This window comes from Cuculus canorus, chromosome 2 (assembly GCF_017976375.1).
Source record: "Cuculus canorus isolate bCucCan1 chromosome 2, bCucCan1.pri, whole genome shotgun sequence".
Classification (NCBI taxonomy): domain Eukaryota; kingdom Metazoa; phylum Chordata; class Aves; order Cuculiformes; family Cuculidae; genus Cuculus; species Cuculus canorus.
This window is the reverse complement of record NC_071402.1, coordinates 44808872-44835519: the sequence shown is the minus strand read 5'-3', so window position 1 is coordinate 44835519 and position 26648 is coordinate 44808872. Positions and strand designations below refer to the sequence as shown.

At 38.9% G+C, this 26648-nt stretch overlaps 1 protein-coding gene across 4 annotated transcripts in view; it reads left to right on the top strand.

The window, feature by feature from the left end:
* SPIDR (scaffold protein involved in DNA repair) overlaps positions 1-26648 on the top strand; it is a 209490-nt gene that overhangs the window by 170390 nt on the left and 12452 nt on the right. For all 4 annotated transcript variants that reach the window (XM_054058528.1, XM_054058527.1, XM_054058526.1 and 1 more), the window contains 4 exons: positions 10801-10959; positions 21438-21525; positions 23843-23986; positions 24081-24140. In XM_054058528.1, the coding sequence (XP_053914503.1) occupies positions 10801-10959; positions 21438-21525; positions 23843-23986; positions 24081-24140 (451 nt within the window). The remainder of the gene's footprint in view (positions 1-10800; positions 10960-21437; positions 21526-23842; positions 23987-24080; positions 24141-26648) is intronic.

The following is a 26648-nucleotide window of genomic DNA, read 5'->3' as shown; positions in this document are numbered from 1 at the left end:
TCTCCTAACGATCTCCAATCAATTCACTTCTCATCCGCATTCCTCTCAGCTGATGCACTCCTTCTTGAAGTAGGGTGTGGTGGTGGCCAGCCACCATGGGATCAAAATGTGGGGAGTCAAAGGGAGTCCTCTTTTGTAAGGATTATAACTGCACCCTAAATGACTTAGGTTTATTACTTTCTTCTCCTACGCCCAGGAGTTTCTCTAGCAAGCAAAGGCAGTAGAACTTCCACATTCTCATCTGACTTGCCGAGAGAGAGGTTTTACCAAAATAGATTGCTTCTTCCCTGCAGGTAATAACCACTCTGCATAAGTTGGGTCCTTCATGTGTAGTTCTGTGGACTTCCCATCAATTTTGGGACAAATTTGGCAGGCCAAACTCACGATCGTAAGAGAGTAATCATACTTTTCTTGTGCAGATGCAGCACTGGGAGAGAGGGGGTTAAATGACAGGGTGCACTTGGAGCAAGATGAAGTGTTCAGCAGCCCTGTCCTACCAATAGCCAGCCAAGACTGGCTCTTCCAGTCTTGGCTGGAGGCATACTTGCTCTTCCAGTCTTGGCTGGAGGCCATGGTGAGTGAAATGGTGGACTGGAAGGAATAGTCCTGAGGCTTCTCCTCTGGGGTTCTGGCCCCAGCATGCTGATAGCTGCCTCCCCAGCCCAGTTTCTCTAATGGGAAATAGTGCTGCTTTGTCCTGCTCTGTCACATTAGAGCTCATCTAAGTGAAATAAATTCCCTGCAAAAGATTTAAAGACAAATGCAAAATGAATTAAGATCTCAGGGGGAATGAAAGAAAAGTTTAACATGTAAAAACTGAAAAATAAATCTGAAAATCAGACTTTCACGCACAGACCCCAATTTACATTTTTACACTTGATTACATCAGTTGCACAGAAACCCCAGAATCTTAGAACTTGCAAAATGAACAAAAATAAAACAGGACAATATTTTCCTTCTCCTCTTTCAGTTTTGCAAATCATGTATTTTTATGATTATAAATAGCTAAATCAACAAACTTTTACTGACTGGGGATGTTAGGCACACTTTCGTTGTTGACTTTCAGAGCTATTTAAACTCCTAAGTGCTAAATATTAGAATTCCCTTTGGAAAAGCTTGTAGCTTTCAGTGAACTCGGTTGGAGTTCTCAGTAAGAAGTAGTTAATAGGTAGACTGTGGTGACTCCAGCAAAACAAGATAATCAATTCCATCTGCTTTTCTAATTAATCATATTTAATATTGAAAGTCAGGGACATCATGAATTCGCACAGTAAGCATATATTTCGGAAAGGAGGATAACATTTTGTTACCTCAGTTGTGGTTGATTAGTCTGACTTCTCTTTTTTCACCTCCCAGAGAAAACCTGGGAACAGCTGCCCCCCTGCTCAGTAGCTCATCTGTACTCCCCAGGCACCCTGTACTCCAGCTGCAAGGACACCATGCATCCTGGTTTGATTTGTTTTAACTGGTTTTGCTTGTTCTTGTCAGAAAAGGAATAGTTAAAAGAGATGAATAGAACGCTCTGTTTGGGACTTCAGTTTTCCAAAATAAAATATGTAAGTGAGGGAAAGGTTTCATTCAGTTTTGGCATCACTTTGTTAAGTCACTTTAAGCCAAGAAAGATTGTTATTCCACACTGTTTGCTGATAGTAGAAAGTTTACGTATCGAATTTATTTTTTTTCCTTGAAGAGAAAATCAGTATGAATTTAAGGGATAGATCTCTTAATTTGCTTTGCAGAAGAGATTGTTCTGTTAACAACTCATCGAGAAAGAAAGAAAGAAAAAGAAGATAAACAGGATTAACTGTTTACTTTAAGTGAGCTGAAGTCTGGTTGTTTTTCTGAAGAAGAACACAATGTACTGTTGTATCTGGTTTCCAGAGTGGTGTTTATCATAATTCCTCGTGCGGTGGTTGGTAGAGTGCTGGGAAGGCTCTCCGCCCACTCGCAGCTCGCTCCCTTTCCCTCTCCCATTGAGGCCTCCAGCCAGGACTGTGAGATGGAGCGAGCTGTCCTGTGTGATCTTTACTGCCTGACATGAGCTGACATTGACCCAGAGTAAAATAACAGGGGCTGTTTCCTAGAACTCTCGGTGGACTGCTGAGAACTGCTACCATAACTCTTGTAAACACGCGATGTGCACACACAAACACACTCCCTCTCCCTCATTTAGAAACACACCTAGGAAAGGCAGCCACTACAGGAGAGTAAAAAAAAAAAAACCAGCGTGAGTGAAAAACAGGAACAGCAGACCCTGTGAGACAGAGTAGAAGACTGCCTTTCTGCAGGGGAAGGAGCCCCAACATGATTTCACTTCTTCTTTTCTTCTTTGCTCTTTATTCTGCCATTTATTTTAATGAAAATTGTATTTTTGCGCCAGTTCTGTGGGACAATGTGGCATTGAAACAGCAGAATGTCTTATTGAATACAGATGCAGCTTTGTAGGAAATCCCATAGTGTTAATGTATTTAATTTACCTTTCACATGCACTGGGGAAGTACATGTGCAATGCTATCCTACCAAGAATGTGGTTTAAGATGTTCTATGCCAGCCAAAATAGGCAGGTTGGGTTTTTCAATACTCTCTTCATGTTTGTTTTGTGTTGTTTTTTTAAACATAAGATCTTCTAGGATCCCATTCATGGTCTGTGTGGTTCAGAAGTAAATCTGGTGAATCCACAAATAATATGGTCTCGAAAGATAAGCAACACAAGTACTGCTGCTACAGTGTTCTTGCTTCATTACAGATGCTGTAATTTTGTAAAGCCCTCACCATGGGTTTTGCAGGGAGAAATGAAAGTTCTCTAAGTTCTGCAGTGTGGAAGAAATGGGTTGATGCTGCAAGGAAGCCCTGTCTCTCTCTCTGTGTGTACATATAGATAGCCTCCTCCCCAACTCAAGTGAGATTAACGCACAGAATAGACTTTGTGGACTCACTCCTCCTAGATACCACCATGTTATTCAGCTATTGAATTCACATCACCCTTGAAAGACAGGACTTTTGTTCTGATTTTTACACACAAGCAACTGAGGAGTGGAGGAAACATAGCATGGTGAAGATGATGTGAAATGTTGCCAGAACCAGCAGTTGAATGCTGATTTTCTTGGAAAGGAAGGTGCTGAGCACCTTACAAGAGAAGATCTTTTGGCAGCACCTTGCTGACTGTCGGAATCCTTGGATGCCAAAACAATAATTACAAAGTCTTAAGATTGAAAAAATAAACAAAGAACCCCTCCTCAGATACACAGATAAGTACTTTAAATGACTGAATGGTAATTACACGTTATATTTGGAACATGGTTTTTCTGTTGGAGATCATCCATCAGAAAGACTTGCAGATGTCAGCTGAGCCTGTAAGTTTCTTAAATGTACATTTTTGCACTTGGTTAGTAAATCATGATATACAGGAAAATAATGTTTTCTCTGAATTGTATACTGAAATAACCAAGGGCTTGTAATGGGATTCCCTGCTGAAGTAATGATACACTGAGGAACATGAGGAGTGTGTGCATCATTATTTATTTATTTTTTTTACCAACTACAGTTAACAGCATAGTGAGTCTGAAACAAGCTGGGGTGATCTGATGTGCTTGCTTTTTTGTTACCACGCAAAATTGTTTTTATTTACGTAACAAGTGTGTGGAATGGATCTGAGCAAAAGGACCATAAGTTATGTGCAATGTAGTGTTTTACGGGTGAGATGCCTGGGGAATCTGGAGGTAGGAAGGCCTTACTGCTCTGTTGTGGCTGAACCTTTATACAAACTTTTGGGCAGTACTTGGGAAGTTATTTTTCCATAACTTTTTGTGTTTTCCAAATCATCCATCACTATAAATTTTTACTTACAGGGCATAATTACTTTGGATTTAAACTATTAATACAGAACAACTTCAATGTTCGTTTATGAATCTGAGATCAGTTAAGCTGTCGGTCAACAGTGAGGATATTTCTCAAATGCATCTCTGTAACTGTTTGGAATTATAGCTGAGGCTCCATATTGTGTTTAAGTGGATGTCGGGAATGTCTTTTTAGAGTTTTAAATGTTATGTTTTCTTTTGAGTAAAATTCTGCGTTCAAGTAAAACAAACACATCAGCAGTTTAATTTGGAAGTGCACTTAGAGACAGCATCAGATGGAGAGTTTCAAAGATTTATTTGGTGCCGCATGAAAATTTCATAGAAGAAATGGTTTACGCTGAAAAAAATTGTCGCATGTGAAGCTGTGATTGTGACTGCAAGCATAAAAAGCTGTCTGGTTTTTGTGCTACACTCGTTCCGGAGAGGCTGTTTGTAGTTCCCACCAGGCAGGTAGTGTTCTGTGTTTTGAATGGGAACACTTACAGTGCTGTGGAACGCCATTCTCTATATGTATATTTTGCATGAAAAAGGTAGTCCTGCTGATACATTTGGCTTGCACAGGTCTCTTCCTACACAGAAAAGCCTTTTCCCACAGAAGTGCTGCTTCTTCAGGTCATAGACAGAAAATAGTGGGTGGAAGGATTACGCTGAATGAAGAAATGGAAAAGCAATCAGCAGGCAGGAGTTCATGAAAGACCTTGTGGAAGCTGCATTTGATTTTCCAGTTTGTATTGAAGTCAGTGACTATTGATGGAAGTGAATAAAATTAAGCACCAGTTATTTTATAACCTCTCTTGCTCTTTTTCAAATTTTTTAACATATGTATAGAAATGTAAGAAAAGAACAAGGAAAATCCAAAATGATGGGAGTGGTATTGTTACAATAGTGAGTTATTTACAAAATTGTATTATATAAATACTCTGTTGCACACATGCTAAGAAGTGCCTGCAACAAAAAAAATTCCTTTCCTGAGACTGGGGAGGCCTCTGCTACATATTTTCTGTTTGAGATACTGAGATAAGACTTGTTGATCTCCCTGGTGATACTCCTGTCACATGTGCGCTTTCCACCAAGACTTCTGGGAGGACAGTCTGTCACTGAGCTGGAGTGTCTGGTGTTCACTGTGCACTGTTCCTGCTCTGCCAGGTCCAGCACTCCAGAGCTGCCTTCTCCTTTCTTTCCTTCTGGGTCCTTCCACAGTTGCTGAATAAAAACATACATGATCACTAACTCTGCTTATCCATAGTTTTAAACCTTCTGTTTGCAAAGCAAAGGATTGCTATTTTGGTCATGTCAGTGCACCAGGCTGGGTGCTAGAAACAACAGTACTTGGAGCTATTACCAGGATTCTTCTTTGAGCTTGACGTTCCCCATATAAACTGGAAACAACAGTACTTGTGTTTTCTTCTATACCTGGATACCTCTTCAAGCTATGCATAGAAGGGGCTAGTCATCAGCAGCATTAATTTTTATTTGTATTGTTCAATCTGTACTTATGCTCTGTAGAGCATACACTCTATTCACTCACTATTTAGTGATGGCAGATGGCATGGATTTTAAGTAGAAAACTCCGAATCTTGTGTCTCCATAAAGAAGGCTACAGCAGCTACGTACTTTTCAAAAGAGAATGTGGAGCAGTTTGTGATCCCATGAATACCATGCTTTTAATAGGAAAATAATGCTGGTATTACGAGAGGGTGGCGGAGATGGATGATTGTCCCTGTGCATTTATTCCTATGTCTTGAACTTCGATTTTTTTCAGAGATAATCTGAGTATGGGAATGCAAGGAGTGTATAAGGTAGGGATAAATTAAATCTCAGTAGGGTGGTGTCCTGCAGGTTACAATTTGAATCTGAGCCATATTAGCAGGAGTTAATCAGCTCCACCTTGAGACTTGACCAGACAAGTTGTTGAATTGGAGTTGTGTAGGTAGTGTTGTGCCTCTGGTGATTAAGGGAGAGGGGGTTTGTTTATGTGTGTTTATGTATGTGTGCTTTATGCCTCTGCTAGGACCGCACCTCAAGGAGATAAGAAGTCCTTCTGACAAACAAAGCAGCAGCAGCTGTCTCCTGGATGGTTAAGATAAAGAATGAGCAAATATCAGCGCTAATACAATTCGATTAGTTTTCAGGCATTTCCCCCCATTCTCCCTTTCCCTCCCTTCCAAACAAACAGTAACTAATGAAGTCCATGGTGAGCATTGCAAAGGTAGTGGCATTTGTCTGGCTGTCTTGCTCCTCATGCCATACTGCACGGCTTAGCTATGCATGCAGAAAAGTTTCTGTGGGCCACATGGTTGTCCTCCGACCCTAGATTAAAACAGTTATTTGTTATTTAAGATCTGTTCGTGACAAATTTGCTGCTCATTTTCACAAGACTCAGTAAAGGCAATCCCTGTGTCATTGGTCACTTCTGGTCTCTGTGTGCTCCAATCCTCCCCTCAGGCAGATTTTTTTCCCATTCTTTTCCACTAGCCGCTGAGGAAGCTGGAGGTGACCAAAGCTGATGAAGGTTTTTGTCGTTATTACCTCTCCAGAAAGTCAGCTGCCCAGTACGAGGCAGTGGTATGGGGAGAGATGATTTTTCATGCATAAAAAAAGTAATAGTAAAAGAAGGTTTTACCTATGAGGAGTGACCAGCTAGGAGAAGGCAGAGTCATCCTGTAATCCTCTCTCCAGATTTCTCCTGGGAGAATGGTTTTGTTCTAAGGATCAGCACAGTCACAGAAATAATGCAGAGTAATCGGTCTCATCTTCCACCAGCCCCCATCCTTGCTCCTGGCTATTAGCAAATTAACAAAATCTTCCCAAGCTTTTGCATGAGACTTACTGTGTCATTATTTTTTTCTAAAGGGGGGGGTGGAAAGGCTAATCTCTGCCTCATTTCTTATCATTCCCTATCTTCGCCCCCTTTGTTTTTTACCAGTGAGTCATACTTCACCTTTTCCTTAGTCTGCCTCTCCCACACTCACTCCTCTACTGGCTTTCCTGCCCATCCCACCCTACCACTCCTCACTCCTGGAGTGAATTCTCTTCTCCTTTGCATAAGAAATTTCAGTTTCCAAAACCATATCTTAAATTCAGGTCTTACACAGGGTTACATCCTATTATCCCAAAAATAATGATGACACTTATTTCCTCCCTATATGAGCACCACTGAAAAAAAGTTGACCTTCTGTTTTTTACAGTTCTTTACTATGCATACTGACAAGGCATTGGTAAAGGTATATTTTAGCTGGTTAACTGATTCAGTACAAACACCACATTTTATGGAAAAAATGATATTTGTGGCAGATATGCACAAAACATAAGTGCTGAATTCCTGGGGGCAGATACTCATTTTGGATTTGCAGCTTGACTCGTAATTTAGATGTGGGTTTTCATCCTAGTAGTGAGCTTCAAAGTGGGGGAAAATCATGGGACAAACTGTTGCTTTAATCACGGTTAGGCTTGCTGCTAAAACTGTTGCAAGAACATTTGCTGCAGTAGGAAAACAAGGCAGTAACATGAGAAAATAATACAAAGGCACTTTTCTGGGAATAAAGGGAAATCAAGGAGAAACAAAAAACCAATGCTGGTGGGGAAGTTAAGGCCATGAATCAACAGCCTCTGAAAGGAGCTGAACTACTGATAGTGATGCTAACAGCGTGTGTAAAATCCACAGGAACAGAACCAGTTTCAGAGAACATGAGAATAGTTCTCCAACTGCATTGCTGAGTCCATTGTGGGATTGATTCGGCTGACTTCAGTGTAGCCATTATGTAGGAAAATCAGTTGTCACTCATCGTTAAATACCTATAGCATTACCTAATTAATCAGTGTGAGACGGATCAAATTATGTTGAGAATATTTCAAGGTTTTGTCATCATTTCATTGATGGCTTTTTTAAAAGTGTGCTGAAGGAGGGGATGTGTTTTGAAGTTCTCTTCACAGGTGTTAGTTTAGGATGTTCCTTGTCTTTTAGTCTGAAATTGGGTATCTGAAGGTTATTTGTGAAATTCTGTCTTCCAAGTGAGTAAGTGTGTACGTTTCACCTTAAATGCATGTTGCAGACAAATCAGGACTACCTTTGGATACTGTTAGAACAAGTGTAGTATAGTGGATGTCTGCTCACATGTACGGTCCTAATAGTGCAAAACTATCTGGGGTCTGGTGCAAGAGATTCTGCTGCTCTAGGTTTCTTTATGATGCCCGCAAACATGAACGCCTTACTAGTGTGAATGGGAACATTAGTGATTTAAGCCTCAAGTTACACGGTTCTTCCTTTACTTCTGTATATTGAACTTGGTCATATGATGACCATTCTCCCATCATATGACCTGGGATGTTGTACTGCACACATAGACAGCTGGAGTGAGAGCTTCCGTCTCCTAATCCTGCCTGGAAAACACATTCTTGTGTAGAAGTAGTACTCCATGCAAATAGGAGTTTACTTCTACAGAGTTAATTTTCAAGGAGCTAATATGATGATGATGGTTTTTTTGGCTACAGTATTTTTTTGGTCAGATCAGTTTCCTATCTTAGCCATTTGTGCTGCCACAACAAAGGGGCAGAAATATGCGGCCAGGGATGTGGGGAGCTGAGACTCCCAGGCTTAAAAGGACTGAGGAAAATGCACTTTTAGTAACTGAAGTCTTCGTCACCAACCAAGCTAATTTTATTTGGGCAATTAACGTGTCCCAGAGGACTTAATATGAGCCTGGTGCCAGTTAGTCTGAGACTTACTTGTGTTCACTTATGTCTCGCTAAAGATATGAGAAATTCCAGTGATCAGTTAAGAGACTGCTGAACTGATCAGATCTGAGACGCTAACTCAGTTGGCCCTTGCTAGCTCCAAGATACAAAGGCCTAATTTTTCACAATTAAAAGTCATTGAATGTTTTGTTAACATAAGCAAAAATTTTTGCTTTGTTTTTCCTGTTCTCCTCAATCTGATTGTCAGAAAAGCATATTAGCTCTGTTTTTCCAAACAAAACAATAGCATAAGGAGTTTCAGTCCAATCAGTTAAAATTCAGGAGACTTTTTAACCGGCTGCAAGGTTCTAACATGGAAAGTGGCAGGCTTTTCTCCTTCTAGGCTGTGATGTTCAGAGTACATCAGTCTTTGGTCTGTTGAGTTGGAGATGATCTTGTGGTACGAATCCAGGAGGGATCTTATGAATTGTTTTACACAGAATAGGAAAAGAGCGATAGAGGTGTTGAAGACACATGTTTATGTAAGAGTCACCCACTTTCTAGGATGGGAACATCACTCATCTCAGAGGTGCGGGCACATAGCCTTCCAGCCTACACGTGACAAGAGCATTTAGTTTCCTCCTGTTTGTCTTTGCTTAGGGTAGAAGCAGCATTTCACGTCTCTAAAGGACTTCTTAACCTTGGGAAGCTGTGGAGGCATTGTACATAAGCTTTCCTTGCCTGATGAAGGCTCTGTGTGGGACCCGTGTAACCAGAGATAATGGGAAAAATACAGGAGCCTTGATTTCTGTTCAGTCCTACCTCTCCCTGCTACTCAAAATGAACACCAGAATCCGAAAAATGAGGACTCTGGATGGTGCTTGCACAGCTGCTGATGCCTGAAAGGCTTTGGAGTTGTATCCTGTGTCAAACGCAGCCCTCTTGAGGGTGTGAGCCAAAGTCAGGTCATAATGAACAAGGAAACTGTGATTAATGATCTTCCCTGTGCCTAACTTTCCCTGCAAAGAAATACATGGATTTCTTCCAGAGAAGTGTAGGAGCTCATTTCATTTAAAATGTATTTTATAAAGATATAATGACTACTGTTGAATGCTTTCAGGATACATATAATATGTTATATGACATGCTCCAAAAGCAGATGGAGTCGGCTATCTGTGAGCAATGGTACTGTTCTGGAGAAGATAGTTTTGCCATGTACTTTTGAAATGAACTGAATTCTGCTGCCTAGTGCACCGCTGAGTTTTATTTACAAATAAAGATGCTTGTGCTACCATCAAAGGTAATTTTGTCTCTCCTTGAAAAGTTTCCATGCTTAATCGTCTCTTTCTGGGGCAATTAAACTAATCTTGCAGACAGCAGCCTCCTTCCTCCAGCACTGCATGACTCATGCTATCACGGCTGCTCATCTCAGGTGCAGAATCTTGTGAAATGCATTTTTGGCTATCTAAATGTACAACATCCACTGATTTTGCCTTATCTGCTATGACAGTAATATCTTCTGAAATGCCAGCAAGTTGGTTAAGCAATACTTTCCAGCCTTACCACCCCTACTGCCATAGATTACTTTTATCAAATTGTTTGTTTAGCAGGTTCTATAATTACCTCCTTAAAATAGTCCCCATGCGCTTCTTCATATCCAGTATGGAAAATACTAATCTGTAGTTTCATGTTGGATTTTTGTTTGTTTGTTTGAAGAAAAACTTACATTTTGCTTTCCTTTGCATCCTCAGGACTCTTTTTTAAAAAGTTAAGGAAAATCAGTTGCTTGCTTTGCCGGTTTCAGTGTCGGAGATTATTATATGTGGAACATGTTGCTTTGTTTACTTCTAAGCAGAATTTTTATATTTGTACACACACACACACTCATACACTTTTGCATCAGTGCTCTGTCTGCATTGCAGAATTCACCTCAGGTTAGGCAAAAACTCAACCTTCTTTCTTTATAGGTACGCAAACCACACAGTGCTTAGTTGTTAGTGGAGCTAATCCCCAGTGCAAGCTCTTTATGCTTTTTTTTCCAGTCACACTTATCTATTTGATAGCCCTGTAAACTCCTGCAAATTTACATGAGAAAATCTTTAAGGATGGTGGGTTTGTTTATCGATACAAGCACTCATTATTTGGTAGGAATTCTCCAGATATTGTAGAGGATGCGCCCTGATTTGAAGCTTGTAATGTAATTTTTAGAAATTTGCTAACCAGTTTGTTATAAATTGGAGCCAGTGAGTAACAGAGGAATGTTTTGCAGGTTATGCCTCCTTGTCCAGGATGCCTATGGTATGTTCAGTGAAGTGCAGCTACAGTCCCTGAGTTCTGCAGGTGACGTTGAGCAGTATTGCAGGAGATGGGAAGGAAAATTCTGCTGCCTAGCTGGAATGAAAATCTTGCAAAGAACCACAAGAGGAAGGTGAGAACAATTCATGGGAGAATGTATAGCGTGCTGTGGGAGGCAGAGGGAGTCTGCCTTTTTGGTATTTCTGTGATCAATGTTTTTTCCAACAACTGAATATGGTTCTGAATATTCCAACAACTGAATATGATCCCTGGAGGTGTTCAAGGCCAGGCTGGATGGGGCCTTGGGCAGCCTGACCTAGTGGGATGTCCCTGCCCATGGCAGGGGGGTTGGAACTAAATGATCTTTAAGGTCCCTTCCAACCCTAACTATTCTATGATTCTATGATTTTGTTCAATTAAATGTCCTTGTTGCCATTTTGGGGACATCTAATAGTACTTAAGCCAACCATACTCCAAAATGAGCATAAATAAGCTAACACTCAAATACACACTTAGCATAGGAAGGAATAGAGAAGAATTACCATATGCAAGAGTTCATAAAATATAACCGTTTTCTTTCTTTTCAGTAGATTCAAAGACTTAAAAACATTAGATCACTTCCTTTTCATTGCAGAACTGTTTACTACAGTATGTTTTTCTACAGTGCTGCCCAGTATGGGTTGAAATTTCAAGCACAGAGTATATGCCCTTAGTCTATGAGAGCTTAAGTCAGTTAAGTCTCTGTGGTTTTAGAAGCACAGTTTAGGTATCTTTTTTAAAAAAATAAATATCTTTCAGATTGTAAAGCCATTCTTATTTGGGAATAAGAATGACCACAGGTTCATAGAAAAATCTGTTCCAGATAAGTAACAAATAGACTCTCAGATTTTGCATATTTTTTGATTCCTTCTACATTCTGTGAATAAAATAAAGTATCTTCAATCATATGAAAAAATTAAATAGACCAGGTGTCTTACAGAGTCTAAGGAAAGAGATACAGTGTTCACATGGGGACCTATATAAATATAATTAGATTGGTTCAATTCTCAATGTAGTTTATTCGTACAAGCATCCTATCCAGATAAGCCTTTGCTGTTAGAATGGCTGTATTTCTGCTGACACTTTTTTTCCCTGTTGAAAAATGCTGTTTCATCAAAACCAGAATGTTTCATGGAAACTTTATCTATTTTGGAGACGACTTTGTTGGGAAGATTTTTTTCAGGTCCAGAGGGAGTGAATACTGTCTCTCATTCTCATTTCATGAAAACTTTCAGAAAGTCTCATTTTTGTTTTATATTGGAACAAAAACAAATTTCAAAGCCTTGAAATGTTTAGCAAAATCAAATTGTTGTTTTCCAGCCAGCCCTATTCAGTATGCTTTTCTTTTTATGTACTTGCAGTGTTAATTTTCAGATCCTTTGGATTTCAAGCCTACTTAGATTTTTATGGATCTTTAATAACAAACATGTCTTCTTATTTAATTATTCTGTTGGCTTTTTTTTCAAGTTACATTTTTTCCTAACAAATTAAATAATGGCTTTGGAATTCTGGATACAAATGAAGTTTTACAACTGGCTGCTGGTGTTTCCAGTACCCTGCCTGGTTAATAAGAGAGGGACTTTTTCGAATGTAAATTCTGTTTCAAAGCAGCTGTAATTTACTTCTGGCTATTCTGGGGATGATTAGAAGACACACCGCTGAAAATGCTGGTGGCTCAGCTGGAGTTGTACTGGTGGTAACCCTGCTAGGAAACGTTGAAAGAAAAAGGCTAGCATAGCTTCAGGGACAGTGCAGTGGTTAAAACGTGATTTCATTGTACAAGATGGGTGGGTGGGAGAATTGTTCAGGGGCTTATTTTTTTTTGTAATTGTTTTAGCTTAAGTTCTGCTTTACAAATTGTTATTACTTTCAAGTGTTGGGACACGGTTTGTGTCATTCTAGGTGTGATGGAAACCACAGTAAAGCCATAGCTGAAATGAATATAAGGGAGTACTTATTCACACAGAGCATAATTGAGACTGTAGAACCCATTGCCACTGGATGAATGGGTTTCCAGAGCCAGTGGTATATGCAAGCACATGATGGGATATGCCTGTGAGTGCCCAACCTTGGCTTGCAGCACATGAGTGAATAAGAACTATGTGGTCTGCCCGGCAAGAAAGACTGTTGCCTTTTTTTTTTTTTTCCTTTTTGAGAACACCAATTACTTTTTGGAATGAGATGGCTTTTCAACTGCTTGTTCCCTGGAGTCTAACAGTGGCTTTTCAAATGGATAAAAGGGAATAAAATGTAGGAAATATGAGGGAAAAGTCACAACTATTTTTTCGTGCCTTTGAAGCATGTGATCTGGAGAAAGCCAGGAATGGCTATTAAGATCCCATATGTGCATGTTGTTCCACAGTCACATGGATTGTAATCTCTATCTTATAGAGATGGAGTGCTTCCTGAGTCCCTCCATGAGAGAGAGGACATTTTCATTTAACAGATACAAGAGATTTTCAAGCTTTTTGCATCAAAGGACCACTGTTGTGTTCAAAAAATTGTCAAGGCTGTCATCCATCCTCATCATAAGTATTTAATTTAAAGTACTATATAACATCATTCCAGTAAATGCAATTTAAAAATCATAGTTGTGAGCTGAGGTTGCACTTCAAGGACTAAAAACCTATAATAGGGGGTATTTTCCATCCAGATGAAAACATGTCTGTAAACCTGACTTGATCTTTGGAATGGACCCGAACTACTAAGATATGCTAAAGAAGCTAAACCTATTTATTCTCCCAATAGAAAAACACATGTATTCCAAAAGAAAAGTCAGATAAGAACTTATACAAGTTCTTGGTCTTGACCAAGATCAACCCTGTGAAAAATTAGAATTATAGTAAACTTACATTGAGAGAAGCACAGAATCACAGAATCACAAGGTTGGAAAAGACCCATTGGATCATCGAGTCCAACCATTCCTAACACTCCCTAAACCATGTCCTTCAGCACTTCATCCACCCGTTCTTGGGGTGGATGTGCTTAACATTAGTGCTTAACATTCAGTGCTTAACATTAAGCACTGTTAATGTTGAATATTGTTTTTGAATAGCCACATGTACTAGGTCATTTGAAGATCTTTCACTGATTTAGGTTGTTTTAAGAACAAATCCCATACCCCACATAAAATGTACTTCCCAAAATCATCCCTGCACGAAATGTTTCCATTTGTGTAGTCCATTAGAGGAAGTGGTGGTTGCTATGGCTTGTTCAGTGTCTTATTTCGAGCAGTTTTTCTAGTCTGTTCATGAGGCTGTTGAATAAGGTGGGAACCAGTACAGCAGCAGCTGAATTAACAGCATGTACGTGACTGAGTATACATTTCCTGACACCTTCTCTCTTTACCATCTCATTCATACTTGTCTCCTAGCCTTTCCTACAACTGTTTCCTGACCTGCATGCTTAGTAACAGCAAAGAAGAAAGATATAGTGGTTTAAAGAGAGAAGACTGAAAAATGTTCATTGATCTGCTGCTGGTGGCATTGGCTCCTTAGAGGTGTATGTTCTCTCTCTTCTCCTCCCGCTACCTCATCTGTCAATCTTATAAATTCAGCCCCTTGAGAAAGAAGAAGTGAGATTTTGATGGTGTCCTGCTAGGGGCAGGAATTTTGGTGAAGTATCTATATGCAATATGACTAAGATGTAACCCCTCTATTTTAATAGATTCCAGGCATGTTTCAGGTATATCCGGTATAACCAATAACTAAATGGATGCAATTAGATGCCAGAACAGAGCACTCACTAAAACGCCTCAGGAGTAGATAACCTATACATTGTCACAGTCTGCTGCTTCCACCAGCAATTAATTTCAGTGAGCTAGGGTAAACTTGGTAGTTAAGGTATGTCTTTATTGACAGAAAACCAATAAGTTTATGTTTTTTAGCTCTGTCTGGCATTCTACATGAATAATAATTTAGATTTTGACCATTTGTGTCTTTTCACCTGATTTGCCAAGCACTGAGTTGTTTTACTGCTGAGTATAGCAGACCTACATGCTGCTTCTCTTCGTGCTTTATAATAAGGCAGAAATATGAGCAGTTTCTATCCAGCAGAACAGAAAGATGGCACCAGTTTAAAAATGGGAGGGAAAAAATGCTTTAACATAATACATAATTAAGGCAGGGTGTCAATACCAATTTTGTTCCTAAATTGAAAAAATGCTTAACAAGTTTCAAAAGAAGATGCAACTGTTGCATCCGTAGTGCTAAAATCCACACTTAGGCTGGATAGAGTAAAATACTTTGAAGCAATTTGTTACAGTTCATAAGCTTTGGAACCTGACCCAACCCTTAATTCATGGCAGATTGTTCCCTAATAGTTTGCTGTACTATTTGTTGCATTTTCCTCTAAAGTAAGTAGACTCTGAATATTGGGCTCATCAACCAGTGTTCTGTTTCTCTCAGAAATTTCTGCATTTTCAAAGTCAGCTTCTGCTATTTGTCATTTTAAACTTTCAATTGTTGGGCACTGAAACGTGAAATCTCTCTGTATTTGTCCCAGCCTGTAGTGTTGATCACTATTGTGCCTGAGCACTTCCTTTCTTCTTTTTTTTTTTTTCCTTTTTATTTAAGTCCTATGCTTCTCTGCCCTCTACCTCTCTCCTTTTCCCTCTACTCTTCACTCTATATTTCTCTTCTTTTTTGCTTTATGCTCAGAAGCGAGGACAGCTGCTAACTCCTGTAGAAGAAAGTGTTTCAACTGCTAGACGTTGACAGGAAATGTAATAGTAAGAACCCTCTGCAGAGCAAGGAAGTCATAACTTCCTTCCTTTGGTTTTCCCTCCTCCAAAAAGACTGCCATCTGATAGAGCCGCCTACATCTCTGAGGTTTTGAGGTCCTGAAACACTTCAGTAATTACTGCGGTTAAAAGTGGAGTTCCATTTAAATCTTAATTTAAGTAATTGCCTTGAAGTTTTGAATATTTGCATTACTTTTTTATTACTTTTGGTGGCTGCTTATATATCAGAAATTAACTTTTTTTCCTGACTTTTCTTCTCTTTAACAAGCATGAACTGCTGGCCTTATCTTCAGTGCTTCTGTCATGACTCTATTTAGTAACCACCACTGGAGAACAACATAGGCTTATTTGTGTTGAATCAAAACTACTTTTGTATTATAATTTTTGTGTTTTAGTGTAATATGTTTAGCCTCTAATGTACTGTAGAAAAATGAGTTAATAAATTATCTACATAAATTATTCAACAAAGTAATTCCATATATTTCTAAGCAAAACTTAGGGGAAGAAAGCCAGCAACATTCTTCCCTGTTTGAATTTTGACTGAGATGCTGGTTTAGTAAGCTCTGATTTTTACTTTATGATTTTGTTCCTTTTATTACTGAAGTAATTCCTTTGACACTGCTAATACTTTCTCCTTCCAGTAATTTTCCTCTGAACCCATGGTATGAATATTAAAATTGAAAAAGCCCTCAAAATATAAGATGTAGCAATAAAAGTTGAATCAGGCGTGTCACACCAAGTTCTTGGAATCATAGACTCATAGAATCATGTAACATAGAATCATAGAATAGTTAGGGTTGGAAGCGACCTTAAAGATCATCTAGTTCCAAGCCTCCTGCCATGGACAGGGACATCCCACTAGATCAGGCTGCCCATCCAACCTGGCCTTGAACACCTCCAAGGATGGGGCATCCACAACTTCCCTGGGCAACCTGTGCCAGTGTCTCACCACTCTCATAGTGAAGAAATTCTTTCTAATGTTTAGTCTAAATCTGCCCCTCTCCAGTTTATACCCAATCCCCCTGGTCCTATCCCCACAAGCCTTTCCCCCCTCATCCTGTCCCCACAAGCCTTTAACAGTTTGGGTTGCTTAAAGATCATCCCATTCCAACCTCCCTGCCATGGGCAGGGACACCTCCAAAAAACAAAGTTGCTCAAAGCTGCTCAAAGCCTCATTCAACCTGGCCTTGAACACTTCCAGGGATGGGGCATCCACAGCATCTCTGGGCAGCTTGTTCCAGTGCCTCACCACTCTCACAGTAAAAAATTTCTTTCTAATATCTAAGCTGAATCTCCCCTCTTTAAGCTTAAAACTCTTATGCCTCATCCTATCACTACATGCCCTTGTAAAAAGTCCCTCTGTAGATTTCTTGGAGGCCCCCCCTTTGGGTACTAGAACGCGACTATAAGGTCTCCCTGCCATCTTTTCCAGACTGAACAACTGCAACTCTCTTGGCCTTTTTTCACAAGAGGAGTGCTCCAGCCCTATAATCATCTCTGTGGCACTCCTCTCAACTTGCTCTAACGGGCCCATGTCCTTCTTAAGTCGGGAGCTGCAGAGCTGGTCACAGTACTCCAGGTGGGGTGTCAGGAGACAGTGGAACAGAGGGAAGAATCACCTCCCTCAACCTACTGGTCGCACTTCTTTTTATGCAGCCCAGAATATAGTTGGCTTTCTGGGCTGCAAGCACACATTGCTGGGTCATGTTGAGCTTCTCTTCTCTGAGGGCTGCTCTCAATCCATTCTGTGCCCAGCTTGTATTTGTGCTTGGGATTGCCCCATGTGCAGGACCTTGATCTTGGCTTTACTGAACTTCATAAGGTTCACACAGGCCCACCTCTCAAGCCTGTTAAGGTCCCTCTGGATGGCATCCCTTCCCTCCAGCATGTCCGACACACCACAGAGCTTGGTGTCCTTGGCAAACTTGCAGGACCAGAACTATAAATGAAGCTTCATGCTTTTGAGAGAAATAAGCAAACTCTTCTTATTAAGTTAGGAAATAAGTTTTCAGATCAGAATAAGTTAAGTACAGTTTTGAAAACTCAAAATGTGAAGTTGCCTGATTTTTGTAGTGTAGCTTGTAGTATGAAATGAACAAAATTTCCACAGTCTCAGAGTTGTGCTGCGAGTGTAGATATTGGTTTGTCGCTTTACTGGATGTATAAATATAATTGCAATAGCCTTTTTCTTTATGTTTTTATCAAAAATCATATAGCAAACATATACATGCATGTGTGCACAGATGAATGTATGCCATTTCACTTTGCAGTGAAGGGCTAAGCAGGCTAGGAAGGTTTGAAGCGGAAGGTGACTTCTGTCTCCTGCTGTGCTGTGAAACTAAGAAGGAATGTGTTAAGGTGAGCAGATGAGAGCAGCTTCTTTTCCACAGAGTGGAACAGTCATCATCTGTGACGAGAACTGTGGGGACGGAGAAGTAAAAAAGATACTATTTTGTTAGTATCACTCACTGTCTTCCAGTAATTTTTCTATGGAGTAGCTCAAGGCAATTTGTTAATAGCTCAGGATTAATTTCTGCACATGCCACACATACATTTTGCAAAAAAAAAAAACCCCAAAAAACCCAAGCAAACATGCAGCCATTTATTTAGCCTGTCTAGGAGTATGAAATCTTTAAAATTCTCTGTCTGCTGTCTGGGTACACAGCAGGCAGTTTGCATTTATGGGTACACAGAAAAGCTGTATCAAGGTTCAGCAAGGAAAGTTTAAGTTGAGAGGGTTGCCTTTTGAGCACATCAGATAATAAAAATAAATAAGGATACTAAAAAGAATTATTCTGTGTTATGCAACCATACATATGTCTCTGAGTGTATGTACACACAAAAGCACGTATAAAAGTATCATTTTATATAAGCAAAGCTTGAAGCTATGCATTTACAGAAGAAAAGAGTACAGGTATGTAGAGAACTGCCTGTCCTAAAACCATACTTCTGTGGAAGTCTGTTCCGTAACACTGCATTAGAGTTACTGATGGTCTTGCTGTATTGGTGATAAACAGCGGACACCTACATATTTAGTATGGGACAAGAAGTCTCATGTGGAAAGTAGGGGACTGAGTCTGTTGTTTAGAATCTGATAGATGATTTCTACCCTTCTCCTGGTATGGATTCAGTCTTTTTTTTTCTTCTTTTTTTCCAAAGGAAATTTATAGAGTATTTCAATAGAGTCCTTGTCTCTGAAATAAAAAAATGTTATTCAAAATACTTTATGTATTTTTTTTTTTATCCTTGAGCCATTTCTTCTCACTTGTTATTCTACTTTTACTTTTTTGTAAGTCTGTCCTTTTGTGATAATTTTTTTTTTTAAAATAGTGACTGGTAATTACACTCACAGCAAAATTTTAAAGATTTTGTCTTCTGTGGCTAGAAAGGCTCTTTGTGGCCATGGGAGCTAAGCATGTCCCTTCACTGTAGCACAGAGACATCTGTTCATCTCTTGTCCTGACTCTATAGCTGAAGAAGGATACCCATATTGGATAAAATACATCCATTGTTCGAGTCAGATTGAAGTGGGATTTGAATGTTGCTTGGCCAATTAAGAGAATGAATTTTATTCTTTCTGTGAGGATAGTGATTTTCTACAGAGGAGAACACAATGTCTTGCCATTTCTCCACTGTTATTGCCCTCCTCATTGCCCTTTCTGTTAAGTCCAAGTCCGTAAATGTAAAGAGAGTTTACTTCCTTGGAGGCATATAAATGGGTGAGGGAAGAAAGGAGCTCCTCACCAGGGACAGCATCCGATACAGTGACAGCTCTAGGAGAGAAAAACCCCTTTGGCAGAGAAGGATCCCTGCATAATGTGATTTGGAACTTGCAAATGCATCAGGTGACAAATGTCCCTGCCTGTTGCCTGGTTGGTGTCAAGGAGAATGGTGAGCCCAAGATACTCAGGAAATCCTCTCTGCACAATGCTGCTCCTCTGCCTGTTTGTAAACAAATATTGTCACTTACTAATAATTAAGTGCTCCTATTTTAAGCAGTAGATAACCTTCTTCAAAAGGACACGAGTAATTGAAGAAAATGTACCATATGTCTTAGATGTTCTGGTGTGTATGGCAAGCTGGAAGAGAGTTGGACAATACAAGACAGCTTGATGTCCCTTGTGCAAACCCAAAAATGCAGATGGGGGATAGGTGTAAGGTCCGTGTGAAGATGTGATTATATCTGCACTGCAACAACATAGCTTATTTGCTCTAAGTTGATAAATGTGCCATCTCTGTACACACACAGAGTTTGTGGTATGTTCGTACCCATGCTCTGCCCTTGTCCTCATGCTGTGTGTCATGTAGGGAAGGTCACTTGTGTAACTGCCTGAGCTGTACGGGAAGCAATGATACCATGTAAGTCAGGAAGTTCGTTTCTGTAAAAGAGCAGCACATTTGTGTTTCTGGTCTGTTCATTAGTTTGGAAAACACAACTACAGATAGCAACATCATCTCTTTAATCTGCCAGCTTATTACCTGAATCGTGAACCACAAGCTTTATTCCACAAGATCCAGTCTGAGAATTGCATTCATAACGCTTCCTACAGTGTTGGTCCAAAGGCATCGCTATGAACACTGAAGCATAGATGATACCTGGGACTTTTTGAAAAAACATAGGAACAAGTTGTCTGCCTATAAACATCCAAAGTTTGAGTACTTAAGGATCTGGAGAAGCACTAGGGAAATGCAGAAATAAATGAGCTTAAGCAGAAGTAAGCTAAAAGCAGAACTTTAGAGTTTCCGTGACCCCTTGAAGAGAAGCAGCGTATTGCAATGTGCTTTAGTCCTGTACCAGAGTACGTCGTTTCCTTCTCGTAAACAGTTGGGTTTAGAAGCTAATATTACTTTTAGCAAGTTTTGGTCTTCGTTTTTTAGAGTGGTTTCAAAAATAGTGGCTTTCGTAACTGGAGGAACAGACAGCTTGTTCTTGGAGACAGTGTGGGGTTAAAATCCAGATCTCTGCTTGAGCTACACAGAGCAGAGAACTAGGACAAGATAACTGAGAGCTTTAACTCAAAAAAACCGCATGCCTCTTCAAGCTGGTTATCTGTAGCTATTTCCCCTCCCTCGGCTATTTTCTTGGCTTCTCCCTCAGATCTTCCTGCCTGTCTTGCAAGGATGCCATGTCAGCTGGTAAGACAGCCACTGAACTGCTGCAAAGTACAGCTTTACATGCTAAAGCTAAAGAGTCTGCAGCGTTTTACCTTGATATGCTGGTCTGTTCAGTTTATGTTTATTTCTAAATTAAAAATAGGAAAATTGTAAAATAAATAAGTAAAACTCGTAACTAAAGGAGCAGCTGTGTAGGGAGAAGACCATTCTCTGAACCTGTACTTACGATAACAAAATCTTGCCTGTTTCTCTGTATCTGATAGTTGCTGACATTCCTGAAAGCAGTTACACTCAGCTGTTAGAGAAAAGCAAGACATGAAAATGCTGGCAGCAAAACTTTAAAAAAATATATCAGTTAAAATAGTTAAAAGCTATTCTTTAAAAGTTTGTGTTCTGGTATGTGTGTCCTTCCCACGCTAGCATTTACCCCAGTTCCCCTGAATTTTATCATGTAGCAAGCTGTTCATGGCAAAGGATTAAATACGACTTGCTTGTCACTAAATGTGATATATCCCTTCCCTCCCTCTCCACCCTGCAGCAGAAAAGATGGAGATTTAATTAGACCAAATCAAAACCAGCTTTGAGAAAACAAATATGATTTAAAATTCTTTTCATAATCATGCAATGGTTTAAATTACATTTCTTAATGAATCTTTTTCATATAACATATAACACTGGAAAACATTTTAAACCTGATTTTATTGGTCTTTTTGAAGGGCATTGGGACTTTTTAGTCTAATAGACAGTCTGTGGCCTCCAGTAGTGCCTGTAAAAGTTCCTGGACAAAGTCAAGGCTCTGAAATGGTAAGTCTTGTTATAATGGAAATTTATTTTTTCACTCAGAAGTACTATTTTGTTGGTAGCGTAATTGTGTTTACTTCAGGAATCAAGATTATCTCCCTCTCTTTAGCTGATGAGTTTTGTTTTACTGGTTCTGGCAATCTCCTAGGCTAACTTGAAGCCTTCTGGATCAGCAGCGTCTTTCAAAAATGATGCAAGTAGCCCCCTTTTACTCCTCTAGACCTAGAATGGTAGGATGCCCAAACAGATTATTCCTTTTTTTTTGCTGGAGCAAAGAGATATTAGATAGCATGGAGCCAGGTAGGAAATCTATGTACAAGGATATTAACTCTTTCTGTGAAGCAGTTTTCAGCCTTAGATTCAGAAGCACTTTCCTGAAGATTAACTTCTGTGAAGACAGACTGACCGCTGGAATCGGGTCTTCTGCTAGTTAGGATGATTTTGACTTACTTAGTCTCACATGAAGACAGCCAAAGGATGAACACGAAAATAATCTGCTAAAAAGTTATGGATGTTTCTGTGATTTTAGGAGGTGCGGAGGTATTAAAATCGATTTGGAGTATTTTACTGTACATTTGCAAACCTAAAATTGCATCTTTAATTTTCCTTTTGTTAGCTTATGTATTCGAAGAGGAGTTCTGTCATATCATGTGTCATTTTAGTAATACGAGAGCATTTGAGAAGCTTTGGGCTAACCAAGTGCTTGTGCTGTCCTGCTGTTCTTGCATAGCTGTTTTTTTGGGCAGATGTTTGTGGTATTAAAAATTTGTGTTAGAGCCTAGGGGAGTCAATCAGAATGCAAATTCTAGAAGAAAAAGCTGGAAATGGAACAAGTTTCAAAACCAGAGGATATTAAAGGTGGCTATTACTAGTTATTTCTAAAGTATGCCAATCTTTTCTCTGCAATGTAGAGTGTTTTTTGCGTGGTACAGGGGTTTGTGATGAAGAATAAAAAATCCAGACCTTGGTTATATATAAAAAATGAAACTGAGCAGAATGATTGTTCTCTCCCCTTCATCTCAGAGGAATGGATATTTTTGTGTATTAAAATACAGTGGACAACAGAATGAGAATATCCATGGATGGAGCAAAGCTCTTAAATGTTGTTTAGTGTTGTTATTGACTCTCATTTGTACTTAATTTTCTTTATTTTATTAGCCATCTAAAAATGGAGGAAACTTTCCATAATCATGTAATTTACACTTCTGTCACATGTTTGAAATACTAACTCATTCTAGAGAGGATCAAGATTTGCTGCAGGTTTTTGACTGAGTGGAAGTTTTTTTCAGTTGGGATACATTTTTCTTGATACAAACAGGATAGTTTTATGCACGGTTTTATGGAAGCAGTTTCATACATACAGGTACATAAATAATATTACCAGCACGCTGATAATATTGTTGAGGAGAGATCTGTGGAATTTATTTCTTTTGAGCCATATGTACCTTCAAATACCTTCTTTAGTGCTTTCAGAGGCAAACCGAATTTCAGTTGATGTCTTCTGCTTTTTTTTCTTCTTTTGCAGATTTTTTTTTTTTTTAATGAATGGGCAGATGTCTTTAATAGAACCATATTTCTCCTATTAAATGAAATACTTTATTAACAACAAACATTGCTAGAAGAATACTTTACCATATCTGCAATAAAAATTATTTTCTAGCGTTGTCTTTTATTTCCTGAGAAGCCTTTCTAGTTTGGGACCTCTTTAAGGGGTGATTGATAAAGTTGTTACGTCACAGTACTTTTTAAGGGGGAAAGAAAAATCTGGCGTAGCACAAAGAGAGCAGTTCTTGTAGCTCTTGCACTCCTGTTCTTCATTATCTCCTTATGCTGTCCTGGATCTAATTTGGCAGCTTAAAAAGTTCGTCAGCTGTTTAGTATCACAAGAACCCACCCACATGCAAAAGTCCCCAAATCTCAGAAAAGTTACGGATGTAATCAGGGCACTCCTACCATGTAGTAAAAATATGCTAAACCAACAACAAGCACCTTGAACTAGTCGCGGTGTTTGCCAAGTGTGCCAAATCATGAGACGTTTTTGTGATGAGGATCAATGTCAGATTATGGAAAGAATTATACTTGCAAGCTGATTTTGCTTATAACTTGTGAATGTCCGTTTATTAACTCCACTTCTACTTCAGAGAGTTGTTGTTATTAACCATATGATTTTGTTTACCCATCCCTCTTAAAATATAAATTGTGTGATTCATTTTGGCTATTATCATAAATATTATCATTTTGGCATATTATCATAAAACCCAACTGGCGAAATTAAAGTGCCTTTTTTAAGGTCATGTTTCTTTTCCTTACTTTTTAATAGATGACAACTGAACTTCCTCCTCCCAGCTTCTGTTATATTCTTACTGTTCAGTCTGGTGAAATACATGTGGAAGTGGACGAGGAAGAACAGATTTCTAATTTGTACCAGCCACCAGTTGTTCATGGGCTACAGGAAATTCTTCAGGTAATCTGCTTTACAAGTTGGATAACAAATACTTTGTACCACTGCATTTCTGGTATCATGTTGGTTTTATTCCCTGTTTTTGCACTATTTTCAGATGGATGGTTGTAATGAACGTTGCAGCTTTTGGGCGCAAGTGCTGTATCTGAGGCTGCAGGTAATCTTTTCACTTAGCAATTAATTCAACGTAACAACTTAATTTTTATGTGAAGAAGACAGCATTTATCTTGCTTAGGGGAGACCCCCAAACTTTCTGGGTATGAGCAGAATTCTCATCAGATCTAAAATGCTTGTGAATGGGTAATATGAGCAGCATCTCCACTTCTAATACCATCCAGTCCAGAAAGTGAATTATTTCTGAATAAATTGCTATCTAATCAGAGGTATGATTTCACCCTGGCTTGCAGGAAGTTCTCTGAGACTCGGTTTGTAGCTGAATGCTATCATTAGATACATAGCGAAAAGTTCTTGGTCAGTTGAATTTAACAGATGATGGTTATATAAAAATAGAGTTTTGCTCTTTGCATACAAGTATGTGGACTATTTTGGTTGACAGTAGAAGCACCCCAGGCAAATCCAGCTTTTATTGTCCAGTCAGTAGAAAGGAGGAGCTCTTAGGTAAATACATCTGCCATCCATACTATGTTGGCAAGCTTATAGTTATGTTTTATTTATTCGTTCCAAAAATTTTCTTTCAAAACGTTGCTAGCTCCTTCAACAGTCAAAGGAATTTTTTGTTGCTGACTTTTTTTTACCGGCAACTGGATTGTCAGTGCAGCCGGCACTGAATTCTGGTGGAGAATAATTTGCAATCGTCCGTCAGCTCCACAACAAGAAACGAAGTGTGAATCAAAGCATATGAACCAAAGACACAGAAATTCCAGAATGGGCAGCAAAATAGCTGGAGATGCTATTTGCACTTCCCTCCAGTGCAAGACATAAACTTAATTTAGGTCTTGCCCTTTTGCTTCAAAAGCCAGTGAGTTATGATTTGATTTTTAGGCAGAGAGTACTAAGTGAGAATGTAACAGAGCATTTGCAAATGTGAAATTAGGGTTAGCATGACGGGATCTTTAGGGTGCTAACAGAAAGATGAACACTTACATGCGTAAATGTCTGTTCCAAAAATATTCTATTAAAAAATAAAATTACAGACTACTGGTATCCTAGCCAAACATTTTTGCACTCAAATGCCTACATCTGAGATGCTGTGGGGCATCAGTGTTCTTGTGGAGAAGTACTTCATCACTAAATTAGAGGAAAAATGAAGCATGCAGAAACAGATGTGATTCCGAAGAATGGAAGCTTGTCTAGCAGAAAGAAAAGATCTATGATTTCTTCTTGCTACTACAAGGTTTATTAGCTGGGTTTTTTAATGGCTATTCACTTACTGAACTGTAAGAACTAAAATTTCATAAGTGAACAACATGACTGCTTATAAACTTTTTGGAAGTAATGTTGGAAAAGCAACAGAAGATATTTTTCTGGATAACTACTGGATAACACTTCTGGATAACTTCTGTAGGAATGTATTTACCTGCTCCTAGTCTATTGCTTGCCTAATCCTTCCAGAAGAAGGTCACGAACAGCAGCTTATTTACTGCAGTTGTCTTTGCCAAGAGGACACATCCTTCATGTGCAAAATCGTCAAGTCATAATGTGTGAGGAAAGCGCTAAGATTTGGTTTATTTATTAATATTAGAGGATCTGCTAGGTGGGGTAATTCAAATGTACTTTAAAAATAGTATTTATGCTATGTAGCTACAGTATCCTGACATACTTCATTTGTGTAAAGGAGGAATGGAAATATGCTTTTATTATTGCTCAGAATCTGTACTGTGGTACAGAAGGAATATGAGGAAATATATTCCATCTGTGGTTAAGGAGCTGTCCTTCCTTATAACTCAATCCTGCTGCTATTTGTCTGTTGTGTCCTCTCTGTTCAGAACAAATTGTCACACATAGCAAGATGATGATTTTATACTAACATGATTTTTTTTGCTGTTATTATTATTTACTTTTTGGATGATTCTTCTGAAAGCCAGCTTTTAGTAATTCTTATGGGCTGGCTGTAAAAATTCTTTCTTTGAAGCTGTCCTAATGCTATCTACACAGAGGGGGTACTCAAATGTACATAGTTACTAGGCAAAGAAATGTCAATGCAATAGGCAGCATATACTGTATTAAAGCATAACCATAATATCTGAGTTATGTATTATCCCAGTCATTATTTACAATTATTGTGTTTGGTCTAAGAGCTGCTAGTATGAACAAAAAGCTAGTTTTAATGTGTTTAGGGGTTTCATGGTTTGAATTCAACCAAAGACAAAAAGTTGAGGCTTTCATTGCATTGCCTTATGCTAGAGACATGCAAGTTCAAGAATAAAATGTTTATGTGATATGCATCTCTCCAGTCACTGTAGTATTTAGTTTTGATTTAAATGTTTAAAGTATGACTTTTTAATCAGCAGGCTAGTGAAAAATAGTAACAAACTTTTAAATTAAGAAAGTAATTAAATATTAAATATATTAAAATATTAGAAACTTAGAATTCACAAGTTGCTTGGACTGGTAAACGTGAAATGTGCTTTGTTATGAAACACATTTTTTTCTGAAGCATGGAAAAATCTACATACACACACAGATATCACAAAAACTGTGTTAA